Source organism: Aptenodytes patagonicus, chromosome 6, assembly GCF_965638725.1.
Source record: "Aptenodytes patagonicus chromosome 6, bAptPat1.pri.cur, whole genome shotgun sequence".
Lineage (NCBI taxonomy): Eukaryota > Metazoa > Chordata > Aves > Sphenisciformes > Spheniscidae > Aptenodytes > Aptenodytes patagonicus.
The window spans coordinates 61,769,606-61,790,976 of NC_134954.1; the positions used below are offsets into that span (position 1 = coordinate 61,769,606).

The following is a 21,371-nucleotide window of genomic DNA, read 5'->3' on the forward strand; positions in this document are numbered from 1 at the left end:
GAGGAAAAGGCGATGAAGCAATGGAAAATATTTTTTTTTTCAGTGTGTAACATTGTGGTACTTTTTCAGTGATGGTTCTTTGATATTTTAGAACTTAAGTGCTTTTTTTCACAGTTAAATTTAACAAAATGTAAGCTATATTTACAAAAACATTTGCTTGATTGCGGCATGTTGTTGGCTTTAGAAAGTACTGAATGTTATGTTACATTTCAGTCAATGGCTTAGCAAATTCTGTTAGGTAGGGTAAAGAAATTAAAGTGAGTTGATGGTAATTTAAACTTTAAAGGTGAGCCTTGGAGAGAAGTTGCTGTTATCAATACAAAATACAGGACTGCAAAAGTGATTTCCAGATTCTAGAGCTCCACAGACATTTAAATGATACAGTGCATTAGAAATAAAACGTGTGCATTTGCAAGCTGTGTTGCGGACTCTTGACAAGACTTTGTCTATGTGGAAGCACAAGGTTTTTTGCTGTTAAAATTTTTGGGTTACAGTCTGTTTATGGTGAGAAAGGAAATTCAAATTTCAGGGTGGGGGTAGAAGTAGTAAAACAAATGCAGATTTTCTGTTTTAGCTCACTAGGGAGCCTGATGCGGAGGGTTATGTTAGAATGTTTCTGATTTAGCTTCTTTCTTTCAGAGGGTTGTCTCCTGCAGAAGCAGAGTTCAATTATCTCAATACAGCACGTACCTTAGAACTTTATGGAGTTGAATTGCACTATGCAAGGGTAAGTTTGGATGAACTAGTATTGTAATGTAAAAATGAATTCCTCTGAGATTTATGGAAAAATAAATATTTAATTTTAGTGAGCCTTCCTGGCTGCTGCTTACAAGAGAAAAAAGTGGAAATAATATTAGGTGCCTAACTGTGATTTACCAATTTCAGTAACCACTATTTCACTCTAGTGAGGGTATTTCTTTGCTTAAATTTGGGCTTAGTTATACGTGTGTTATTCAGGTGGAGCCTTGTTGGCCTGAATGCCAGTTCAGTTGGCTACTGGTAAATAAGAAAAATGTACTTGTTGAATGTGCTTCTGATATTTAAGGACCTGTCAGCTTTTAAAAATACTTAATTTGATTCCGATTAGAACTAAATTATAAATCGTTATCATTATATAATATGAACTGTTAATGTAAGGTGAGCATACTATAATTTGATATAGTGTCAGTTTTATCTGGTAAAGTAAGTAGCTCAAGGTCTTGACTCAAACAATCTTAACCTGTCAGTACAGTACAACCATTTCTGCAAAGCCTCTGAATATAATTATTTTTAGTAACTAAGACACCTCTGTTTTTTAAATATTCTTGTCCTACTCTCTAAGGTTAGAGAAACTTGCAGTAGAAATTGAAATGTACCCTACTTCACTGCTCTCTATCCTGCTGTTGCACACATATTGAGAGATTTATAGCAGGTGTTTGATTAGAGTGCAAAGATATTTCAGGAAAAATGTGCTATTTAAATATGCTTACAATATTGTTTGTTTTAGAATCTCTCCTCTCTGTATTCTGAGATTGCAATTTCCTTCCAGGTAGGAATTTAAGTTGCTGGTTGCTTTTAGTGTAGCAAATGTCAAGCCAGTCTATTAGTGCTGTTCTTCACAATAAACTGCTAGAATACGCTATATTGTGTATTTCTTCGAAGTTGGTGGAAGACAGATCTAACTTAAGAAATTAAAATTCTGTGGTAGCTTATAAAGAACTCTGAGCAAACATTTGGGCTTGTCCTTAATAGGAACGAATAATTTAATTCTTACTTGTCTTATTAAAACACATTTCCCTCCATGTTAATTTAGATCTGTTTTACTATGGTATTGGTCTATTTGGAGAGAGAGAGAGATGAGAACGAATATATATGAGCTTTCAAAGATATTTATATTGTTCTTCAGGTAATTTTCTCTTTTCTTTTAAAGGATCAGAGTAACAATGAAATAATGATTGGAGTGATGTCAGGTGGAATACTAATTTTTAAGAACAGAGTACGAATTAACACCTTTCAGTGGTAAGGACAGCTGTTTAAGCTAATGTTTTTGTTTGGTATTTCAAAACATATTTTTACTGCTACCAGTGTCATGCTTTAAAAAAGACTGAAACTTAGTTATAGCATATCAAGTTGAAATGTTTTACCTCATGCTGTGCTATGGATAATTTTATGATGGGGTTTTGTCTGCGTGCTGTGTTGTTAAATGATTGTGGTGCAAACTATAATGAATTTTAATACTTTTTTTTTCTTCAGGAGTTTGTGAGCATACTTTATGTTTAATTAACTGTATAGCCAGGGCCAGTGTTATGGTCTAGCTCACAGTCTTTAAAGAGACAACTGAACTTAAAAATATTAACCTGGAGAGAGACTGCTCTTATCTGTTTTGTCACCTATAACTTAATTACGCTCTGTGTGTTAAATTTAATGTAGGTATGGCACTTCAGGATAACTGAGGTGGAGCATTCGGGATATTGTCATCTCTTCATCCATAGATAATCAATTTTATGATAAAGATCAAAAAAGTGCATTTATTGCAGAAGATACTGTAATTTATTTCTCCTCTTAACTAAAACAGTTTTTAAGGCTGTTCTGTAAACATGGAGTTATCCTCACTAAATATGTTCTCTAGTTATCAGTCGTCTTAAGTTGGGATCCTGTTCTTATTTATTCATATAAGAAGGGGAAAGATCTAAGAGAAATCCTGTTCTGCACTATGACTTCTATAGTGCTCTATAGACGTGTTCTATAACTTCTGTAGTGCTCTACAGAAGTTACGTCACCTTCCCCAATGCTTTTTTTTAGTTCCCTCAGAAGTAACTTTCCCTTGGTTTCCTTTGCCTGCTTGGAATCCACTTTGACAGCCTTACTCATTACATATGTCATTGAGTATGCTATAACAGCATTCTGAGTGGGCGAAGTCAGCCATATAAAATTATCATAATAGACATTAGTTTGCCAGGCACAAAAGCTGTTCGCTCTAGAAAAATGATGAAAAGTTTGCATTTTCATTTGCTGCTGATTTTACTTTTTCATTTGCTGCTGATGTGTGTACTTGGGCAATGCAGCACTGGACTTTTCTAATGTTCTTGGCTGGTCTGTCATCTTCATGTAAACAGATTAAATTGGTTACCACAATTGAAACTGGAAAAACTTTTATCTGAATTCATACTGATATGGACAGTTGAAATCCTTGGGTTTTTTGTTGTTTTTTGTTAGCTCAGGGTAAGATTCATTACCTATAATTACTCACCTGTTTTCACTTAGTTAGTTCCCTTGCAGAGGTTCAAGATGTTAATCACAGTCTTGATCTCTCCTGCAACCCAATGAATTTCTGAGACATTCTGGTTTTCTGTGCTAAGCTTAGTCTCAAGTTTTGTTGTAAGATGTTACGTATTCTGTGGTTTACCATGTTGAGAAACAGTGTGAATGGTCAAATTTTAGTAGATTTTTTGGAGAGAGAAAAAAAGACAAAGCTATGACATAAGCATTATCCACAGCCAGATACAATTGAGCATGGTAAACATTTTGCCTGTAAGCATTCAAAGATAAGTAAGCCTGAGGCAATTACGGAGCATGTAAATTTTCAGTCTCCATGGTTAGTTGGGTTAATTAAAACTGGATCTTGCAACGATAAGTCTGGAACTACCGTACTAGTCAGTCAGACCTGCCTTTATAATAGTGACACGTTCTAAGAAAGATATCCTTTATCTGGTAAGAGTTTTGAAGTGTTAGAGCCATTTCTGGGAAAGACTGCTTTATAAATGCAATGCTGTAATAATCGGGAAGGTTTTAATTCAGGCTGCTTTTACTGCTGTTTTTTTTGGGGAAAACAGTAATAGTAGAAATAGGTTCTATAAAATGCACTGGTAAATTACTGAGTACATACAGTGGAAGTCATAATTAAGCTACATGTCCCTACTGGAAGCCAGAGGTTTCTGTGAGCTCTGCTTCGTATTGTTTGCATGCCAGGGATGCTGATCTAAATTCTTAGTGTGTTTTTTTGTGTATGTGTAATTACCTAAACAGTTCTTCTTTGTATTCAACCATATTAGCTGACATCAGGGATATTAATTTCTTCCTGTGAAGACTATAGTACCAACATAATTGGGCTTTACAAAAAAAAGAACCACCCCTGCCACATACACCACCCCACCCCCCCAATTTCGTCCTATTATAGGCTTTCTTTTGCTATGAGTAAGGATCGGAAATGTCAGTTCTCACAATATAGCTCAATAGTAGACCTATTACCTTTCATTTTCAATATAGCTCAATAGTAGACCTATTACCTTTCATTTTATCCATAGTTACGCAGCTGCTCCAGTGACACCAGTCCTGATACTTACTCTTCTTGCTTCTATTTATTCTTGCTCCTGTGCAACTGGAGCTGTGTAATGTCTTCCCAGTGCTTTATGGCTACAATGAATATTTAGATATCCCTTTTTCAGTACTCCTGAGCTGAGTTTTGAGACAAGTGAGAGGATAGACATGCATGTATGTGGGAAGAAATAAAGGTTTAACTGTATTGCTCAGAGAAGAATAAAATAAAATGTCTTTGCCCTCTCCCTCTTAATTTGATATTATATCTAAATTGCATATTGTGATCCTCATGATCACGGGGAGAAATTAAACAGGAGGGAGACAAGGCAGGAATAAGGTAAAACAAAGGAAACTGTCTTTTATCCAGTGTGTCCTAACTTGATCTTCCTGTATTGTGAGTAATTCTTCTTTTCCCCAAACTGTGCTACCAGGCACAGAGACCTGGGAATCCAAGGAGTAGATCCTGCCCTTGAGGACCAAAGGAGAAGAGCATGGAGTACCTCAGCCTTTCCTTTGTTACTAGATTACCTGTTCAGCAGTGGAGACGTGCTTTCCTTTGCCTCTCTTTTGCGGTCGATGTCCCCCTAGAAAGCTTTGTTGCCTTTTGCACCCATTGCCAATTGGAACTGCAGTTGCACTTTGGCTTTCCTAGTTTTATCCCTGAGTGCCTAGGTAGTACTTCTGTGTTCCTCCTTGGTCACCTGATCCTGCTTCCACATCCTGTACGCTTCCTTTTGTGTTTGAGCTCAGTCAGCAGTTCCGAGTTCATCCAAGTTGGCCTCCTCCCACGCTTGCATGTTTTCTAGCACATCAGGATTGTTCTGAATTGAGAAGATTGTCCTTTAAGATTGGCCACATCTCCTCAGTTCCTGTGCCCCAAAAGGCAGCTTCCAAGGGATTTTGCCTACCAGAGCTCTGAGCAAGCTGAAGCGTCTTCTCCTGAACTCCAGGGTTGTTTAGTCTGCTGCATCCCTCCTCACTTCCCTCAGGATCTTTAGCTTCACCATCTCACAGCTGCTGGAGCCAAGTTTGCCTTTGACTACTAAATCTGGACAATCTTTCCTTGTTTGTGAGTTGTGCTACCAAGAGCATCTTCCCTAGCTGGCAGGTCCAGAACCTGTGTCAAAGTAGTCTTGGTCAAGAAATTTGCTGGGTTGCTTGCATCCTGTGTTATCACCCTCCCGGCAAGGGTTGGGGTGGTAAAGTCCTTAGTGAGAACCAGAGCTTGATATCAGGAGACTCCTTCCACATGTTTGAATACAGTCCTCACTTTAGGACTTTTAAATATCTCTTCATTTAAGAAGATACATCGTACGATTTAGGATGCCTGAGATGGCTGGAGACTGGAAAATCATACCAGGAAAAAATTATTGATGCCTGCCTGTTCTTACCCTTTTCCTTGGATATGCACGATTGCCAGCAGTCAGAGAAAGGAAACATAGGCAGACATGCCTTTTACTTTGGCTGAGTATGGATATTGTTATTTAATGACTAGCAGGGTATTAGCAGATAAGGGAGATTCATATGCACTGCTGTATTTTTTGAAAATAGCTGAGATTCAGCTTTGCTGAGTCATTTATTTGTACTTGAATGGTGACTCTTATGGGTTGCATTAGACCTTATTGGTTAACGTTATAGTTTTGAATCTGTTCCAAATGGTTTCAGGCTTAAAAGGCAGCTGACCTCACTCTGCCCAAATTATGGGGTAAGATTTAAAAACAGTGTGTATAGCTTTCATCCTTATTGTTCTCCTTGAGTCTGTAAATCACCAAAGGCAGTAATTTCTGTAGCAGAAGAGGGGGAAAAAAAGAGTAAAAAGGTAGTAGAATGTTTTTATAAATGGAATAATTTTGATTTATTTTCAGGTTTTCTGTTGGCATGCAAAGCGAATCTGATATGTTGTAGAGTGTGTGTGGTTCAGATTTTAGAAAAGGTATCTATTAAAATGTTCTTTTAATTGCCCTGTACCCCAAAATTTTAGAAAATTAATCACAACATACTTCTGGTTAACTACAGCCTAAATAATCTAATAATTTTTTTTCTGTTTTTTCCACAGTCAGACTGCTATATTCACTAGTGTCTATCCCATCCAGAAAATTTAGGACCCATCCCTAATTAGTCTTAAGCAATTGTTTGTCACGGGAGGTGCAAAGAAAATTGCTGCATTACCAATGGAATAATTTGATTTCAGTAGATAAAATACAAAGGGGGCTACAACTTATAATCCTTGAGAAACTAACTTCAATAGCAACAATTTGTTAAAAATTGGAAAAAAAAAAAAGGGACAAAGTTATAGCTGCTGTGTGTTTTTTTTTTTAAACTAATGGCAAAGCTAGGAAAGAAAAAAGAAATGGGAAAAGATTTAAATAAGCATAATTTAAAGGCTAATATTCACAGACTTCATTTATGTTATTGGAGATAGAAACTCTCTCAACAAATTAGGACATCCAAGTTAGGTTCCTGCTCTGAATAATCCCTTGGAGAAAAATATCTCCATTTGATTAAGTTAAGAAAATAATTTCTATGTATAGATATCCATCTAAGGTGTCTGTTAATGTTTTGCTTCTCATCCTTCCTAGTCTAGAGGGTTTTTTATTCAACAAGGTGATTAATATGCAAGTAGTAATTCCAGTCACTGTTGAGGTCCCTGTATATTCTTCATGAATATGTTTATCTCAAAAATTGTAGCACTATCTTCACTGACACGTTTTTTTTGTTTTGGTTTGGGTTTTTGGGGGGTTTGTTTTGGGTTGGTTGGTTTGGGGTTTTTTCTGTCTTTTGTAGCTTTACCAAGCCAATATAATAACTTGAAGTACAGGGACCATCAGAGATGACAGTTCGGATTAGTAAGGGTGCTCCATATAAACACGCTGTGCAAAAGGTTGATTGTAACCCCTGAAGAGTTTGCTGTGTAATTTCCCGCAAGTTAACTGTGTGATCTAGATTCTCTTTTGCTTTGAGTTTCATGACAGTTGTCAGTAAAATCTCCTTTGAGTGAGATAGCATTTGAATTTAGTGTTCTACAGTTTGCAGTAGCATATCAGTTGTTCCTTTTCAAAGTCACAGAAGTTACTGTTTTTTCTTGTTACAGTTGTAACCTTGCTTTTATTCTTGACCAAAATAATACTCCTGTATATTTAATAAAGGATATGCACTGTCCTAATGTTGCATTTCTCTGAAAAAGTGTATAGTTAGATTGTGATGGAAATATGGCCTGTCTTTTCCCATTTAGCATAACTAGCATTGCAGTGACCATCCAAAATTCTCTGGAATTACTGTCAGCATCTTGAATGTTTATAGCTAACCTGCAAGACAAAAAGATCTGTAGGCTGATTTTTCCCTGTCGTGATATTTTAAATGTTTTTTCCTCCTCATAGTGTGATGATTTGTTTTGTTTTGTTTTTTAACTTTTTATAAAGACCAAGATCGCAAGTCCTTATCTCCGTGCTTATATCTTGTCTTAGCTATTTTACTAAAACAAGTTCTGGTTATATTTAAAGACATGCAAGAACATAGAGAAAGAATGTCTTTCAGGAATCAGGTGCAGTTCAAAGTATTTTTTTCGTATTCTAAAGGATAATGAAAGCAGTCTCAGAGAAGAGAACATCTGATTGGAATGACCTGGGGACAGAATAGCTCTTTGGACTTTGGAACTGGGAAAAGATACTTAAATTAGCAATTGCCTTGGGTTTAGGATTGAAACAAGTGAATTTGATGGATATCTTAAATATATGGCTCATAAATTTCAAATTATACAAGCTATTTTATATAATCTTTGATATCTTATTTTTTGTCTATGGAAATTTCATGGAAATGAAATTAAATCTGTCCTCTCTAGAAAGTATATTTTCAGTAGGTGTATTTAAGCCTTTAACCATGATTCAGTATACTAAGTTTTTAAATATTGTGATTTTATTTTTCATTTAGGTTGAAGATTGTAAAAATTTCTTTTAAGTGCAAACAGTTTTTTATTCAACTTAGGAAAGAATTGGTGAGTACTGTCTTAAATTTCATCTCAAAAAATGAGAGCAATGGAATTTCTCCATACTGCACATCTGCATTATACTGACTGATATTAAGTTGATTCTTGCCTTTATCTGCAATTAAAAGTCCAGCTTCACCAACATTCTGGCTATTTCAGTTCTCATATGGGCCATTACAATGCTTTATAAGACTTTTTTTCATTTGATTTGCCTTATATTTTAGATATGTTTAGTTACAGGAAATGTAACTTGTTTGTATAAGACAAATGTTGAAAAGGTTGAAAGTAAATCAAGATTAAATTTAAATTTCAGAAGAAACCAAATTAAAATTAAAGGTAGTGCTTAACGCTGCTTCAGTTGTATATGTGCTTGTAAGTAAACGTTTGATTAAAACATGCTGACTTGTATTATTCAGATTTAGTAATACAAGTTGGCTTTATTACTTATATTTAAAGAGAAGAGATAAGAACGTCTTTGCCCTTTTAAATTACATATGGTAATTTTTTATGCCTACTTCTAAATTTGTTGGGGAAAAAGTTGAAGCTTTCTGTGAAGAATGTGTATGTTTCGCTGCTTGTGGTGTGTGTTTGCTACCCTGTGAAGCACCACAGGACCCCTGTGCATTTAGTTCAGCAAGAAACAGATTGTTCCACGCCTCCAAGAGATTAGAGTCTAAACCCATCACAGACATATCACTGGGGAAAGATGGAGGAATTAATTAAAAATATGACTATGTGATTAACTCATCAGATTAGTTAAAAGGTTTTGTGCAGTTCTTAAGCTGAAAGGATTTGAAGACCTGAAATGTAGAGTTACTGACTAGATAAAAAAAATGGATTCTAGGCAGAAATGCATCCTGAGTACTATAGGACTATTTCAGATTTAGAGACAATATGGTTAAACAGGAAGAATAGAAGGAGGAAACACCTGTTACGTCAGATCAGGCCAATGGCTGGTGACTAGTACTAGTACTGAAAATAGGAGTCAAACTGTGTATCTTAAAAGTAGATCCTTTAAAATGAGGCTCAGGAGTTTGCAGTTTTCACAAATGGAACTACCTGACCACATGCAGACACTTCATTGTGTATCACTTGACAGGAGAAGTTGAACCCGTGTGCTTGGAGCAGTGTGAGTAGCTATCAGTTCAGAAGTGGGGTAACAGGAGTTAGAAGATTATGGAGTAATTGTGTGTAGAAAGAAATGAACTTTGGCTATTACATGAAATAAACTGGAGTATCTGTCAATGTGAGCTGGGAAATGGTAATGATACAAAAAAGGGGGGAGGACTATTTCATTGTGGTGACTCAGGTATTTCTTAATACCCTGCAGGAGCTATAGGCTAGTTCTCAAAGGCAAACTGATCTCTGACAGCCCAGAGGTCAAATTTTGTCTTGATACCAGTGTGTGTAACTTCCATTATTGTTGCAGGAATGTTGTATTTAGATCCGAGATGGGAATTTGGGTTTTTATTTGGAATTCAGAAATTATGAGCTGCAGTTGTTTTCTAAATCGGAGCTTGCGGAAAAGGCTGTAGTAGCAGAGTTCAGGACTTTGAAGATTGAGATACCTAGATATAAAATTGGATTGGGTACTGTACTTGAGTGTTTTCTCTATTTTCTGCAGAAAAAAATTCTGCATATAATTGAAGGTAATAGATAGCTTTCTCATCTTGTTTTTTCTGTTGCTTTTTAATCTCTGCATATTGTTACTTGCACCAGAATGTAGTATATGTAACTAATGTAATTTCTCTTCTGAGACATCTTATCCAAGCCAACTGTTTTTCTTTAAACTCTATGTATCAGATGAAAACTGATGGCAAGAACTTAATTTTCATTAATTCCAAGTCATGAATATCTTAAGATCAAAGCTCAAATTTGGCTTCCAAAGAAGGCATACTTAAACTAATTTTTTAATCAAACCTAATATTAAAATTATTTCCAGAGTTACATTTCCTGAGTAGACTCATAGGATAAGATTCATCTCACCTATATTCAGCTTCAGTTATGTTAAAGGAACATATTTTCTGTTTCATGATAATTAGCGAACCAAAGCTAATCATTAGACTTCCTCTATAGTAACCAGACACATCCAAAGGGTGAAACAATTTGGATGAATTGGAAGTACATTTTAGGATGGATTAAGTTGCTCTCTGGTGGAATATACTTACTTTTGCTTTCACTCCCATTAACAGTAAAGGGAGCCTAAATGGCTCGCTTTAGGCAGCAGAAACTAGGAGAAGTGGCTCAGTGATTGCACATTTGGTATGTAAAATATCTCTGGTCTAGTGCTTTGAGTGTATATTTAAAAGCACTGATTTACGATATGGCAGTGAAAATACATTTATGGTATGCTGATGATGTGTTTCAAAGTTCTGTGTAAATATATAATAAATTGTACAGCTGAGAAACCATATTTATTCTGATGCAAAGCTGAGATGCTATAGGATATTAAATTAGCGGACTTGGGAGAGGAATTTTCCCGTGTTTTTTCTTTTTTCCAAACTGGGTTGCATATGCTTTTAAGCAGTCCTAAACAGAGATTTTTCAAATACTGCTAATGAATGTTGAGAGCTTTTAATTGCAACTGTCCACAAAAGTGCAAGTGCCTTATCTTTTAATCACCTATTAAATTTATTCCCTGACTTGGCATTGCTTAGAGGCATCAACATAAGTAAAGAATTATTTGCCTACTTTTAATAGATTATATCTGTGTTTAAATAAATCACTTAAAGGAAGTCAGATGAAGCAGTTTAATGTCAAAGTCATTTTCCACTGGTAGCATGATATAATCTTGAATGGAAGCTGGTTGTGTATTCTGACAATTATATAGCTGGAGCACGCATCCACTGGAGTAGATTTTCTTTCCATTGTTTCTTTATGATTTTGTGGGGGGAAAAGAATGTTATATGTATGACTTCTTCATCCGACATTAGAAGCCCCCTGAGCTATAACTTCAATGGCAGGATTTTTCACCATATTTTTGTTTGTTCTGCCTGTTCCCTATGCTGCTTCCCTTACATGCTTTGAAGCTGTTTGAGAATAATTCAGTAGTATCATTTTTCTAGATGTTTCCCTAAGCTGCTCTGTTTTCAGCTAGTTGCACTGTTGGCTGTTGTAATGTCAATAGTCAGCATCAAACTCTTAATGCTGTCCAGCATACTTTAGTGGTCTTGATTCTTCAACAGCCAAATAAGCCATTCAGCATGTTCTTTTGCTCTTTTAGAGCCCAGATGTCCACTGAAAAATTACTTGAGTCTGTAACAAAACAATATCATAGGTTTTGTCCATGACCAAGACCTGGTTTCAGTGAGTGGCCAAAATGATTTTTTTTTTTAAATTACAAGTTATGTATCTGAAGTTTGTGCTTTGAATTTTTTCTTCTTGATGACTTTTAGAAAGAACTTGGGCTAGAAGCACAAGGTGATGGGCTTATCTGCCCAAGTACATACTTGATCTTAAGTAACACTGGCATTCATTAGATGCCTAGCTGATTGTTGCCGAATCCTATCGAAGTTTCTGCCGTTGGGTTTTTGTGTGAAGACCAGATACTGTTGGCACAATCTGTGTTGCATTTAAGCTTCCACAGGACTTTTGTCCGCTATTTGTGGAATATCTTGAGTCTCTGGACCATCTGCCGCTTATAAAGGGCAGCTCTTTTTGTCTCTCTCAGAGAAGGGGGTAGGGAATTTTTGCTTTGTTCTGGGATTTTTCTTTGTTTAGGCAAAGTGAAAGAGACCATGAGAGAATGTTTTTTCAACTCAGTTTCTCTCCTGAGCAGAGAGAGATCTGCTCTGAAGTCCCTGTTTCAAATCAGGCAAAGGTGGGTTTGAATAAATGTCCTCACCCAAGGTGAATGTTCAAGGGCTGAGCTGTTGAATGTGAGAGGGGCACCAATATTCATTCCGCTTTTTTTTGTTTGTTTTTTGTCCTTTTAATAAAAGGAACCACAAACATGACTTAGACTTTACTTTGCCCTATCCCTCCAGTGTTTCTTCTTGGATTCTGTAGGTAGCCTGCCACACATGTGCCATGCCGCATGGTGTATGTCTGTAAGGTTATGATTTAAATTAACTTACGTGGTGGTATTTGGCTTACCTGTAGTTTCATGCTTGGGCCCTGAGCCTCATCACTGGTATTGTATTCCAGCTGCTTCACTCTTCTCCCCTTCCGTAGCAAGCAGACTGTTTTCCTCTCTCTAATAGGAACCATGGACACTCTGCTCAGTAAGATAGTCATTTCAGAACAGAATCCAACTGTGACTCCCTGAGGTAGTCTTCTAACGTAAAACCCTGAAATACCTGTATGTCATTGTCATACCATAGAGCATTCAGCATCTTCCTGGAGCCTTGTGCTATAAAAACGTTCTCATAGGCTGCACTATAACTGTCCTGTTATTTTATATGCTTTTGGCTGAAGTACAGTGGACATTATAAATGTTGCCTTGGGGTCTTACGCTGAGCCCCCATTGATTCAAGCCTACTATTTTCAGGGAAAACAGGGGCTTTACAATCTTTTGTAAATCCAGCTACCGGACAGCAGTAGAACCAGGGCTTGCACCCCAGAATCATCAGCAAAGATGAATTTCAAGTGCCCAACTTAGGTTTAGATATTACAGAACCTGCAAGGGTGGATAGGAAAAGGATGGGTGCACTTAGGAGCCAATATCTTATACTCTTCTTTACCTTGAAGATTGATTCCTAGCTCTAATTGAGATTAAGGGTAGGGTTTGAGAATCAGTTCTCTCTGCACTGAAATGAAAGCCTTAAAAGCTATGAATAGAACTATTGTTAAGGTACCTTTAAAGCTCTAACACACCAAGTGCCTGTGAAAGTGCTGTTTCGCATTACAATTAAGCTGATCTAGCTGCAGCTCCTTCTCATCATGCGATACCAGCTCCTCCTTCATGCTTCATGCCTGATAGAGTGATCAGATGGTGGTATGAGAATCAGATCAGCTTGTTCTCTGGAATACAAACTAGGGGAAACAGCAGAATATGCCCTGCCTCGCCCCCCCCCCCCCCAATAATGCTTTGAGTGACGTGAAAATACACGATCACCAGCTCATATAACTTGTCAAATTCTCTTTTCTAACAGTGTAAAAGGCTGTTTTTTTAATGCCCTGTCGGGCATTAAAATTTGCTACATCATGAGAACTTTTTGTTGGACTCTAAAATCTTAGCTGGTTCATCCTTTACTGGATCCAGATGAGGCAGTCCATAACTTTACATAGTTGCTCTCTTGCAGAATATTAGTGTATCTTGTTTATATTATTGTATGTTTACATTGTTGATAAAGCCTTTTTAAACTGAACAGATAATAGACTTAATTTCTGTTACTTTGTTTGTGACTTTTAATTTTTAAGTACTTCTGTTAACATGTCTAGAAAATACAGGGAACAGCTGGCAATACTTGGAAATTAAGAAAAGAGATTTAAGTAATTTTTGTAAATGGAAGTAAAATATCAGGTTTCAGTTTCTTGCATATAATTTCTTGAATTTCATCAATAGATACTCGGAATTTGCTCTTTACTTTTTAAATCCATTTTATTCTTTATCCTAAATTAATCATGTGGATGAAAATACAGTGTCATTCTTAGCCGTTAGGCACGATGACTTGCCAAATACAACGCTGGGGGAAGAGTTGCAGGTCTACGCCCCGGTATCTCAGCAGATCAAGAGATGAGCAGGCCAGCAAAAGCTTGACTTGGAAAAGGAGTTTACTGCTAAGTGTGGCACAGTTACACAGTTAAGGTGTGCTAAATGTTGTGGAGGATTTAGTACTGTGAAGAGAAAGCAAAGTGCTGATGGTGTTTTCTGACCTACGAAGGTTGTAATCAAGCTCCCTCAACAGGCAGAATAGCTTAGCTTGAGTTGCAATTTTGCTTCTTTCCTTTACCAGGAACCTAATTAATCATTTAGAAGTAGGCACATCAGTTGCTCTTGCAATCAGTACCTGTTCCCAACCTCTAATTGGCATGTGTGCATGACAATTCCTTGTCTTAACTGTAGTAATCTTAACTGTAGTAATCTTGAAACAGGGAGGCACGTTGCCTTTGAGTTCTCAAATGTAGCAAACATACAAATGTAGCATACCATACAAATGGTCCTACCTTTTGGGACCATTTCTTCCCATCTAGACTTGTTTCAATATCACTAAACAGACTGTTAACCTTTGAGCAGGCTCATTTTTAAAAAAAAAAGGAAAAAAAAATCTTTTAAAGAAAACTTAGAGGTATTTTAAAAGGGTTTATAATACATAAAGTTAATGTAAAATTAGAGAACCACTTCAAAAAGCATAATTTTAAAAAACCAACAAACTTAACAGTATTTATCTTAATTTCAAAAGTAACTGGGAATAATTTCTATCTCAAATAAATTTTTCTCATTTTTAGCATGAATCTAGAGAAACATTACTGGGATTCAATATGGTGAATTACCGAGCATGTAAGAATTTGTGGAAGGCTTGTGTTGAACATCACACGTTCTTCCGTTTGGACAGACCACTCCCCCCTCAGAAGAACTTTTTTGCACATTATTTCACTTTGGGTTCCAAGTTCCGGTACTGGTAAGTGCTGATTTGAAATATATGGGAAAGGACATAAGAGAACAGGCAACTCATCAATAAGCATAGGGAATTATTTAGAATCTATATTAAAAGGTGCCATAATTCAAGTAGCTTTTGAATCCTGCAACTGTTCCCCTCTCCTGTTGACCTAAGTTTCAAATGTTGTCAGTAATTTTCTAGGATATCTTGGAAGTATAATTATTGTATTATTAGCAGTCGTTATTGAGCTCGTACTCTGAGATTGTCTCACAGGCTGCATTTCTTCGCCTGCTTACCTCCTGGGTTATGTTTATTTTAAAAGTGTTGTCTCAGAACTTCAAAGTCTTTGGCCTGGTGTTTTTGAAAACTGATGGATCTCAGATCTTGGGTGCAGCAACAGCAACAAAACAGACCTAAATAAAGATCAAATAGAAATCGATGAGAAGAAGCTTGTACAAGTAAAGCCCATTTAAGCTAGATGCATGCAAATAAGCAACAAGGTGAAGACAAAAGACGTACATGTTCTGCACCAAAACTAGAAGTTTAGAAAATAAGGATGAAATTAAGTCCATAACTTTTAAGGATGAACTTGACATAATAGGCAAAAAGCTTGGAGGTGCAAAGAATTACTGTGGAATAACTGTAATCCACAAGTATAAGCTCTGTTCTAACGATGGAGTGGGTGGTGGTGTTTTTTAAAGTGTTTTATACTTTAAAAAAAAAAAAATCTCAGTTAAGTAACTGAGTTAACTGTATCTGCAAGTAATGCAGAATGCCGATGGTTTAAATTGTGCCTGAAGTAGAGAATAATGGAACAACTATTAATCATCCATCTAGAAAGGCAACAGTGTCTGTGATGTACAAAGGGAGATGATGAAAAGCTAGAAAACACAATAACAGACTATTTCTGTTACACTTGTGAATTGCATAAATGTATAAAGAGGAAAGTAATTTTGTGGCTAAATTTTATACCATCTGTTTTTTTGACCAGCATTCACAGCACCCATTTGAGAAACAGCATTCTGTGATCCTGAACAGTGTTTGAGACTTGGTTCAATGTTGTTGTAGTGAATTTGAGGGAGCTTTTTCATTTCTGTAAAGATTTTGAATTTGAATCACTGTGGTTACTATTACAGAATAGTTCTTTGGTGACATTCAACTTAGGTTAATGTCAGATGAAAAGGGAAACTGCATAAAAATTAAGAAGGTCATTAAAGTTAATGAAGCTGCCAAAAGGCTAGGATTTCTGCAAGTAGTTTGAGAGATTGTTTAGAGGCAGCATAATAGTAGTAACGTGGCACACAAGGAGAGGTTAAGGGCACTGGACTTGTTTAATCTGGTGAAGAGGAAGCTAAGGGAGAATTTAGTAGCAAGCCTAAAGCTACTTTAAGGGCAGTTTCAGAAATGATGGAGCCAAACTTGTGCTGGTAATGGCAGGTGATAGAACAAGGGGCAACAGCCACAAATTTCACCTTGAAGATTCTAGCTGGACATTAGGAAGAGGTTTTGGTTTTTTTGTTTTTCTAGGAGGGTAGTGCATTACTGGAACAAGTTACCCAGAGAGGTTGTGGGATCTCTATTTTTGGAGGCTTTCAAAACTTGGCTAGACAAAAGCATGGCCAGACATGACCTAGTGTTAGCAGGAGATTGGACTAGAGACTTCTAGCCAACATTTCTGTGATTAAAACGAACTAATAAAATACTGGACTGCCAGGGCTAGACAGAGTTATCTCCAGTTCTGAAAGAAATCAGAGACATGAAATTGTTGAACTATTAAATGTGTTATGTAATCTATTATTTCCATTGGACTAAAAGATTCTAATGCAGCAAATTTTAAAGCAAGGTTGTTTTAAAACAAACAGACAAACAAAAAACAAAAAAATTTCTAGGAGGGATCAAGAAGACTACTGATGAGAAAATCTGACTTCTGTATGCTGTCCTTGGATTTTCAAAGTGGTTCTAATAGTATTCCTCACCAAATACTCATTAAAGAAGTTAAACTGCCAAAACATGAAGGGTTTTATCGTATATTAGCAACTGTTTTAACCAGATGGGAAACAAGTAGGTCCCTTCTTTACAACGAAGGGAAGTTACCACTGAAACTTTGTAGTAAAAGCTGAAGTTGACTGTAGAAAGTTTCGGTGGTATGTCGCAATAATGGGCGAGTAGGCAATAAAATGGTAGATCAAGTTCCGTGTCCAAAAATGCAAAATAATCTACACAGGGAGAGAAAAGAGGAGGAACAGCAATTATAAATAAGCTATTACTGTCTTGGAGCTTTGTAGTTAGTTCTCTGAAAATGTTAAATCAATTATTAGTAGCAGTTAGAGAAAGGCAAATACAATGTTAGAGTTATTGGAAAGGAATAGAGGAAAATATAGATGGCTTACTGCCTGTCAGAGTTAAAAATGTGTAACTCCAAGAAGTTAGCAGGCAGCAGGTTTGAAAAGAGATTTCTTAGAATTGCAGCATGGCAGAAGTTGGAAGGCAGCTCTGGACACTTGTCTAGTCCAATGCCCTGTTCAAACAGGGTCCACTGTAGCAGGTTGCCTAGGACTGTGTCCAGCCAAGTTTTGAATGTCTCCAAAGATGGAGACTCCGCACCATCTCTGAGCAACCTGATCCAGTGTTTGACCACCTTCACAGTAAAAAAGTTGTTTTGTTTTGTGGGTTTTTTTTGTTGTTGGTCCCCCCCCCCCCCCCCCCGTTTAAGTAGGATATCTCATATTTCAATTTGTGCCCATTGCCTCTTGTCTTGTGTCTGGGCTCCCTTGAGAAGAGTCTGGCTGTCTTTTTTTACTTCCCCCTTCAGGCATTTATACGCACTCATTTGATCCCCCTGAGCCTTCTCTTCCTGAGGCTGAACAGTCCCAGCGCTCTCAGCCTCTCCTCATACGTCAGATGCTCCAGACCCTTAATTGTCTTCGTTGCCCTTTTCTTGACTTGGGGGACCCTAGAACTCGACACAGCACTGCAGATGTGGTCTCACCAATGTTGAGTAAACCTGCTTTCCAGCCAGTTGGCCCTCAGCCTGTGCATGGGGTTATTCCTCCCCAGGTGCAGGCCTTTGCATTTCCCTTCACTGGATTTCGTGAGGTTCCAGTTAGCCCATTTCTCCAGCCTTCACACATCCAGTAGTTCTGCAATAGGAATGTGAAAATAGCTAATTATTCTTTGATTTCATAGTGTAAATGTCCCTGTAAATGACAGAAAAGAGCAGAGTTTTAAGTATTGGTATCCTTTTAGGACATGTATCCTCTGACTCTGTGCCTTGGTATGATGTTATAAATGGGGAAGTGGCTGCAAGAGGGAGTTTTGCTGGTAGCTTGCCACCAATTCTTAACTGCTGATAGACACTAAAAAAAAAATTGTATTTTTTTTAAAACAAATTATGAAATATTATAAAGGATCTTTGATTTGACACAAGACATCTGGTCTTACATGAAAAGTCAGCAAGTTCCAAGTTCTAATTTTGGTTTTGACAAGTTACGTAGAAGAATACAGTCCTGATGTGCTTATCATCTGATTTCTTCATGATATTTTGCTGAACTAAGTAGCAACTAAGTTATTAGCAATTCAGGGACTAGTTTAGGAGGAGTACGGAGGAGATGCTCTAACTTTTGATTGTGACTATGACAGGAAAGATTGTGGTGTTAAGTGTTATCCAAAGATCCAAGCAGAACTTTCTTATTGCTTTGGATAAGGAGAAAAAGAAAGAGAAGAGAAGAGAAAGCTTTATGTTATGCCTAAAATTAATTGGTCTTTGTTACAGTCAGACTCTAATGGGAAAGAAGACATACACTTACCCAAACGCTGTCTAAAATTACACTGTACTGAAGCTAGCGCAATTGCTTGAGCATGACTGAAAATATAATTTTTTTTTTTTTTTGTTGAGATGGTTCAATTTTAAGCAAGAAATTGTTATCCTAAGTTTATTGCATTTAGTGGTTTGGTTTTGTTTTGTTTTCCAGTGGGAGAACAGAGGTCCAGTCTGTGCAGTATGGTAAAGAAAGAGCAAACAAAGACAGGGTATTTGCAAGGTAAGCAATTTACATTCGTACAGGATCAGTAAGTCTTCTGTTTGTATTTTTTAAGATGTTATGGGATCATTGTTTTCTGTTTGCAAAAATGTAAAATAAAGAGCAACTGTTGTTGACTGCTGCTGGTGGCTTGACTTAACCATATTAAGGAGTTTAATTTTGATATGGGAGGGTTTCTCTTTGGGGCAGACAGAAATGGGGGAGAATCTTATGAGGGAAAAGTTAGTAAGGGTATTCTTTAATATTTCCCCCTTTATATATTTTCAAAATTCAGAATTGCCTTCCATCTGTGCAGTTTGTTGTTACATATACTAGCCCTCTCTGCTGTCTTTATTGCAAAGAATGGTGTCTCTAACTATTCCATTAAAATATTGAGTTACTGGGTTTTACTGTACTGTTTTATCCCTGATAACAACCTACAACTGTACACACGTATTTCCTTTAGAATAAGGTACTGTGAATGTCTGACTTGGTGAGAACAACTTTGTCACTATAGTCCCAATGAGGTATTTTACTATGAAAAATTTGACTGGGAGTGAGCTGCTTTTGAAGGTATTCTGTCACAGAGTACTTGGCTAATCATAGAATCTATTACTTAATTGTGTTTCAGACTCCTGAGGGGTTTAGTGATTACAAGAAAACAGTCAAGACATACATTTATTTCTTAATTTGGAAATTATGATACAGTATTCAAAAGTAAAACTGCTGCTGGATCCGTTTGGCAGTCTGCTCTGTTCATTAATAGAAAGAATCCTTATGAGCAGAGAGCATGCTCCATGCTTTTCTTTATGCTTATACTTTTACTGAGATGCGGAATGTCTTTTAGCATAGTTACCCCTTCAGGAACTCTGGAATTCAAATTTATGCTCGCAGACTTCTAGTCACAAGCCCAGCAACCTTTCTCAAGTACCTGCAAACAGTTTTTTCAGAGCATTGGTGATTTCTGCCTTGATTTCTTGCCCTCCCCCCTCTTCTTTCCTCCTGTGCAATATTATATAATTTGAGTTTTTAGCTGGGCACGCTGTAGATACCCAACTCCATATTAAAAGGATTTGAGGGCAGAAGTGCTGTGACATGTTTGTTTAACAGGTAGATTTTTGTAAGACAAATTTGTTCTGTGTGCTGTAGAATTATTTTTTTACTCAATTTATTTTGGGAGTCTGGTTAGATTTTTTTTTTACTTGGCAACTTTTTTAGTACTCGGAAGACTCAACACTGTGACAACAGTGTTGAGTCAATTATTTATTTAAATGACAGTTATGAATCAGTTAAAAACTATTTTTCTTGTTGCACTCTGAACTTGGCAATTCCCCACAAGTAAGTAGGATGGAGGAGAGCCAATACTTGGTTTTGAGGAGTATATTTATCGTTTTAGAAACTGTTATTCAGTAGATGGCACTCTTCCCTTTGAGTCATAACTGAACAAGTGGTGCTGGGGTCACTTGTATTTTGTAATATATACCCTGGACAAAATTGAAAGCCATGGCTAGAATTGCTCTGATGTTTTCTCAAGTCTTTTTGGCTTTTTTTAGTTAATAAAATACGTGGCTCTTCTGTCCTCAGTAATTTTATTTTCCACTCTTGCTTTTGGATTAAAGAATATAGCATTCATCTCACCTTTTGAGTTGTTCAGTAATGTTGATGACTGATAAATATCAGAGGCATATATGCGTACATCAGTGAACTGAAATTAATGGCATACTATAACAAATACACCTTGAAAGGCTTTTAATAAATAGATCATCTGTTTCTTCCTCTGTCCTCCCCATCACAGTGTGCAATTAATACATTTTCAATTTTAAAGACTTTTAGTATTTTCAAGGGTGAAAAAACTTGAAATACAAGACATTTCTAGAACACCATGTAGTTCAAGAAGCTTAATCTAAGAACTTTATCTTTAATTCCTTGAGATGTAAATGTTTAGAAGACAAGCTGAAATACTAAGTAGATGTTAGCCCTTTTGTATTCATACAGAGGATAAATTTTGCTTTTTAAGGTTTTACAGATACAGTGTGGGTTTTGTTCCTGGAACCTTCCTTCCTCTTTCTCAGACAAAGTCATAGTGTTATTGAACAGCTCCTTAAGCTGTCAAGCAGTGAGCTTGTTTCGGTTGCTTTTGAAAGTTCTGCTAGGTATTGGTTGCCTTTTGCTATGAAACAAGGAGCGTGCTAGTATTACAGTCAGGTCTTTCGTGAGAATTAAATGGACACATTAAAAAAAATAATTACTGTTGCTTTTACTGTTGCCACATCAGAAGATTTATTCAAGATCAGTTAAAAAAAAAAAGAAAAATATGTTTTCAGGTTTTTTTTTTAGAGCTATCCAGATTAACACTCTGTTTTCTCATCAGTTTTTAACTAGAAACTGCCTTATTTGAGCTAATACTCTCTAAGCAAACTTTTGAATCATTTCATTGTAAGAAAATAACACGATAGTTACATTAAGGTGTTATTTGAGTGATCTATTTGTTCTAAGTTGGGAAATGGTGATTGCTACAAGTAATGATCATCT

The 21,371-nt window shown here is 36.6% G+C and overlaps 1 protein-coding gene across 3 annotated transcripts in view; it reads left to right on the plus strand.

The window, feature by feature from the left end:
- Positions 1-21,371, plus strand: part of PTPN4 (protein tyrosine phosphatase non-receptor type 4) — a 121,923-nt gene that overhangs the window by 62,692 nt on the left and 37,860 nt on the right. For all 3 annotated transcript variants that reach the window (XM_076342929.1, XM_076342931.1, XM_076342930.1), the window contains 5 exons: positions 640-727; positions 1,910-1,998; positions 8,224-8,287; positions 14,669-14,841; positions 18,792-18,860. In XM_076342929.1, the coding sequence (XP_076199044.1) occupies positions 640-727; positions 1,910-1,998; positions 8,224-8,287; positions 14,669-14,841; positions 18,792-18,860 (483 nt within the window). The remainder of the gene's footprint in view (positions 1-639; positions 728-1,909; positions 1,999-8,223; positions 8,288-14,668; positions 14,842-18,791; positions 18,861-21,371) is intronic.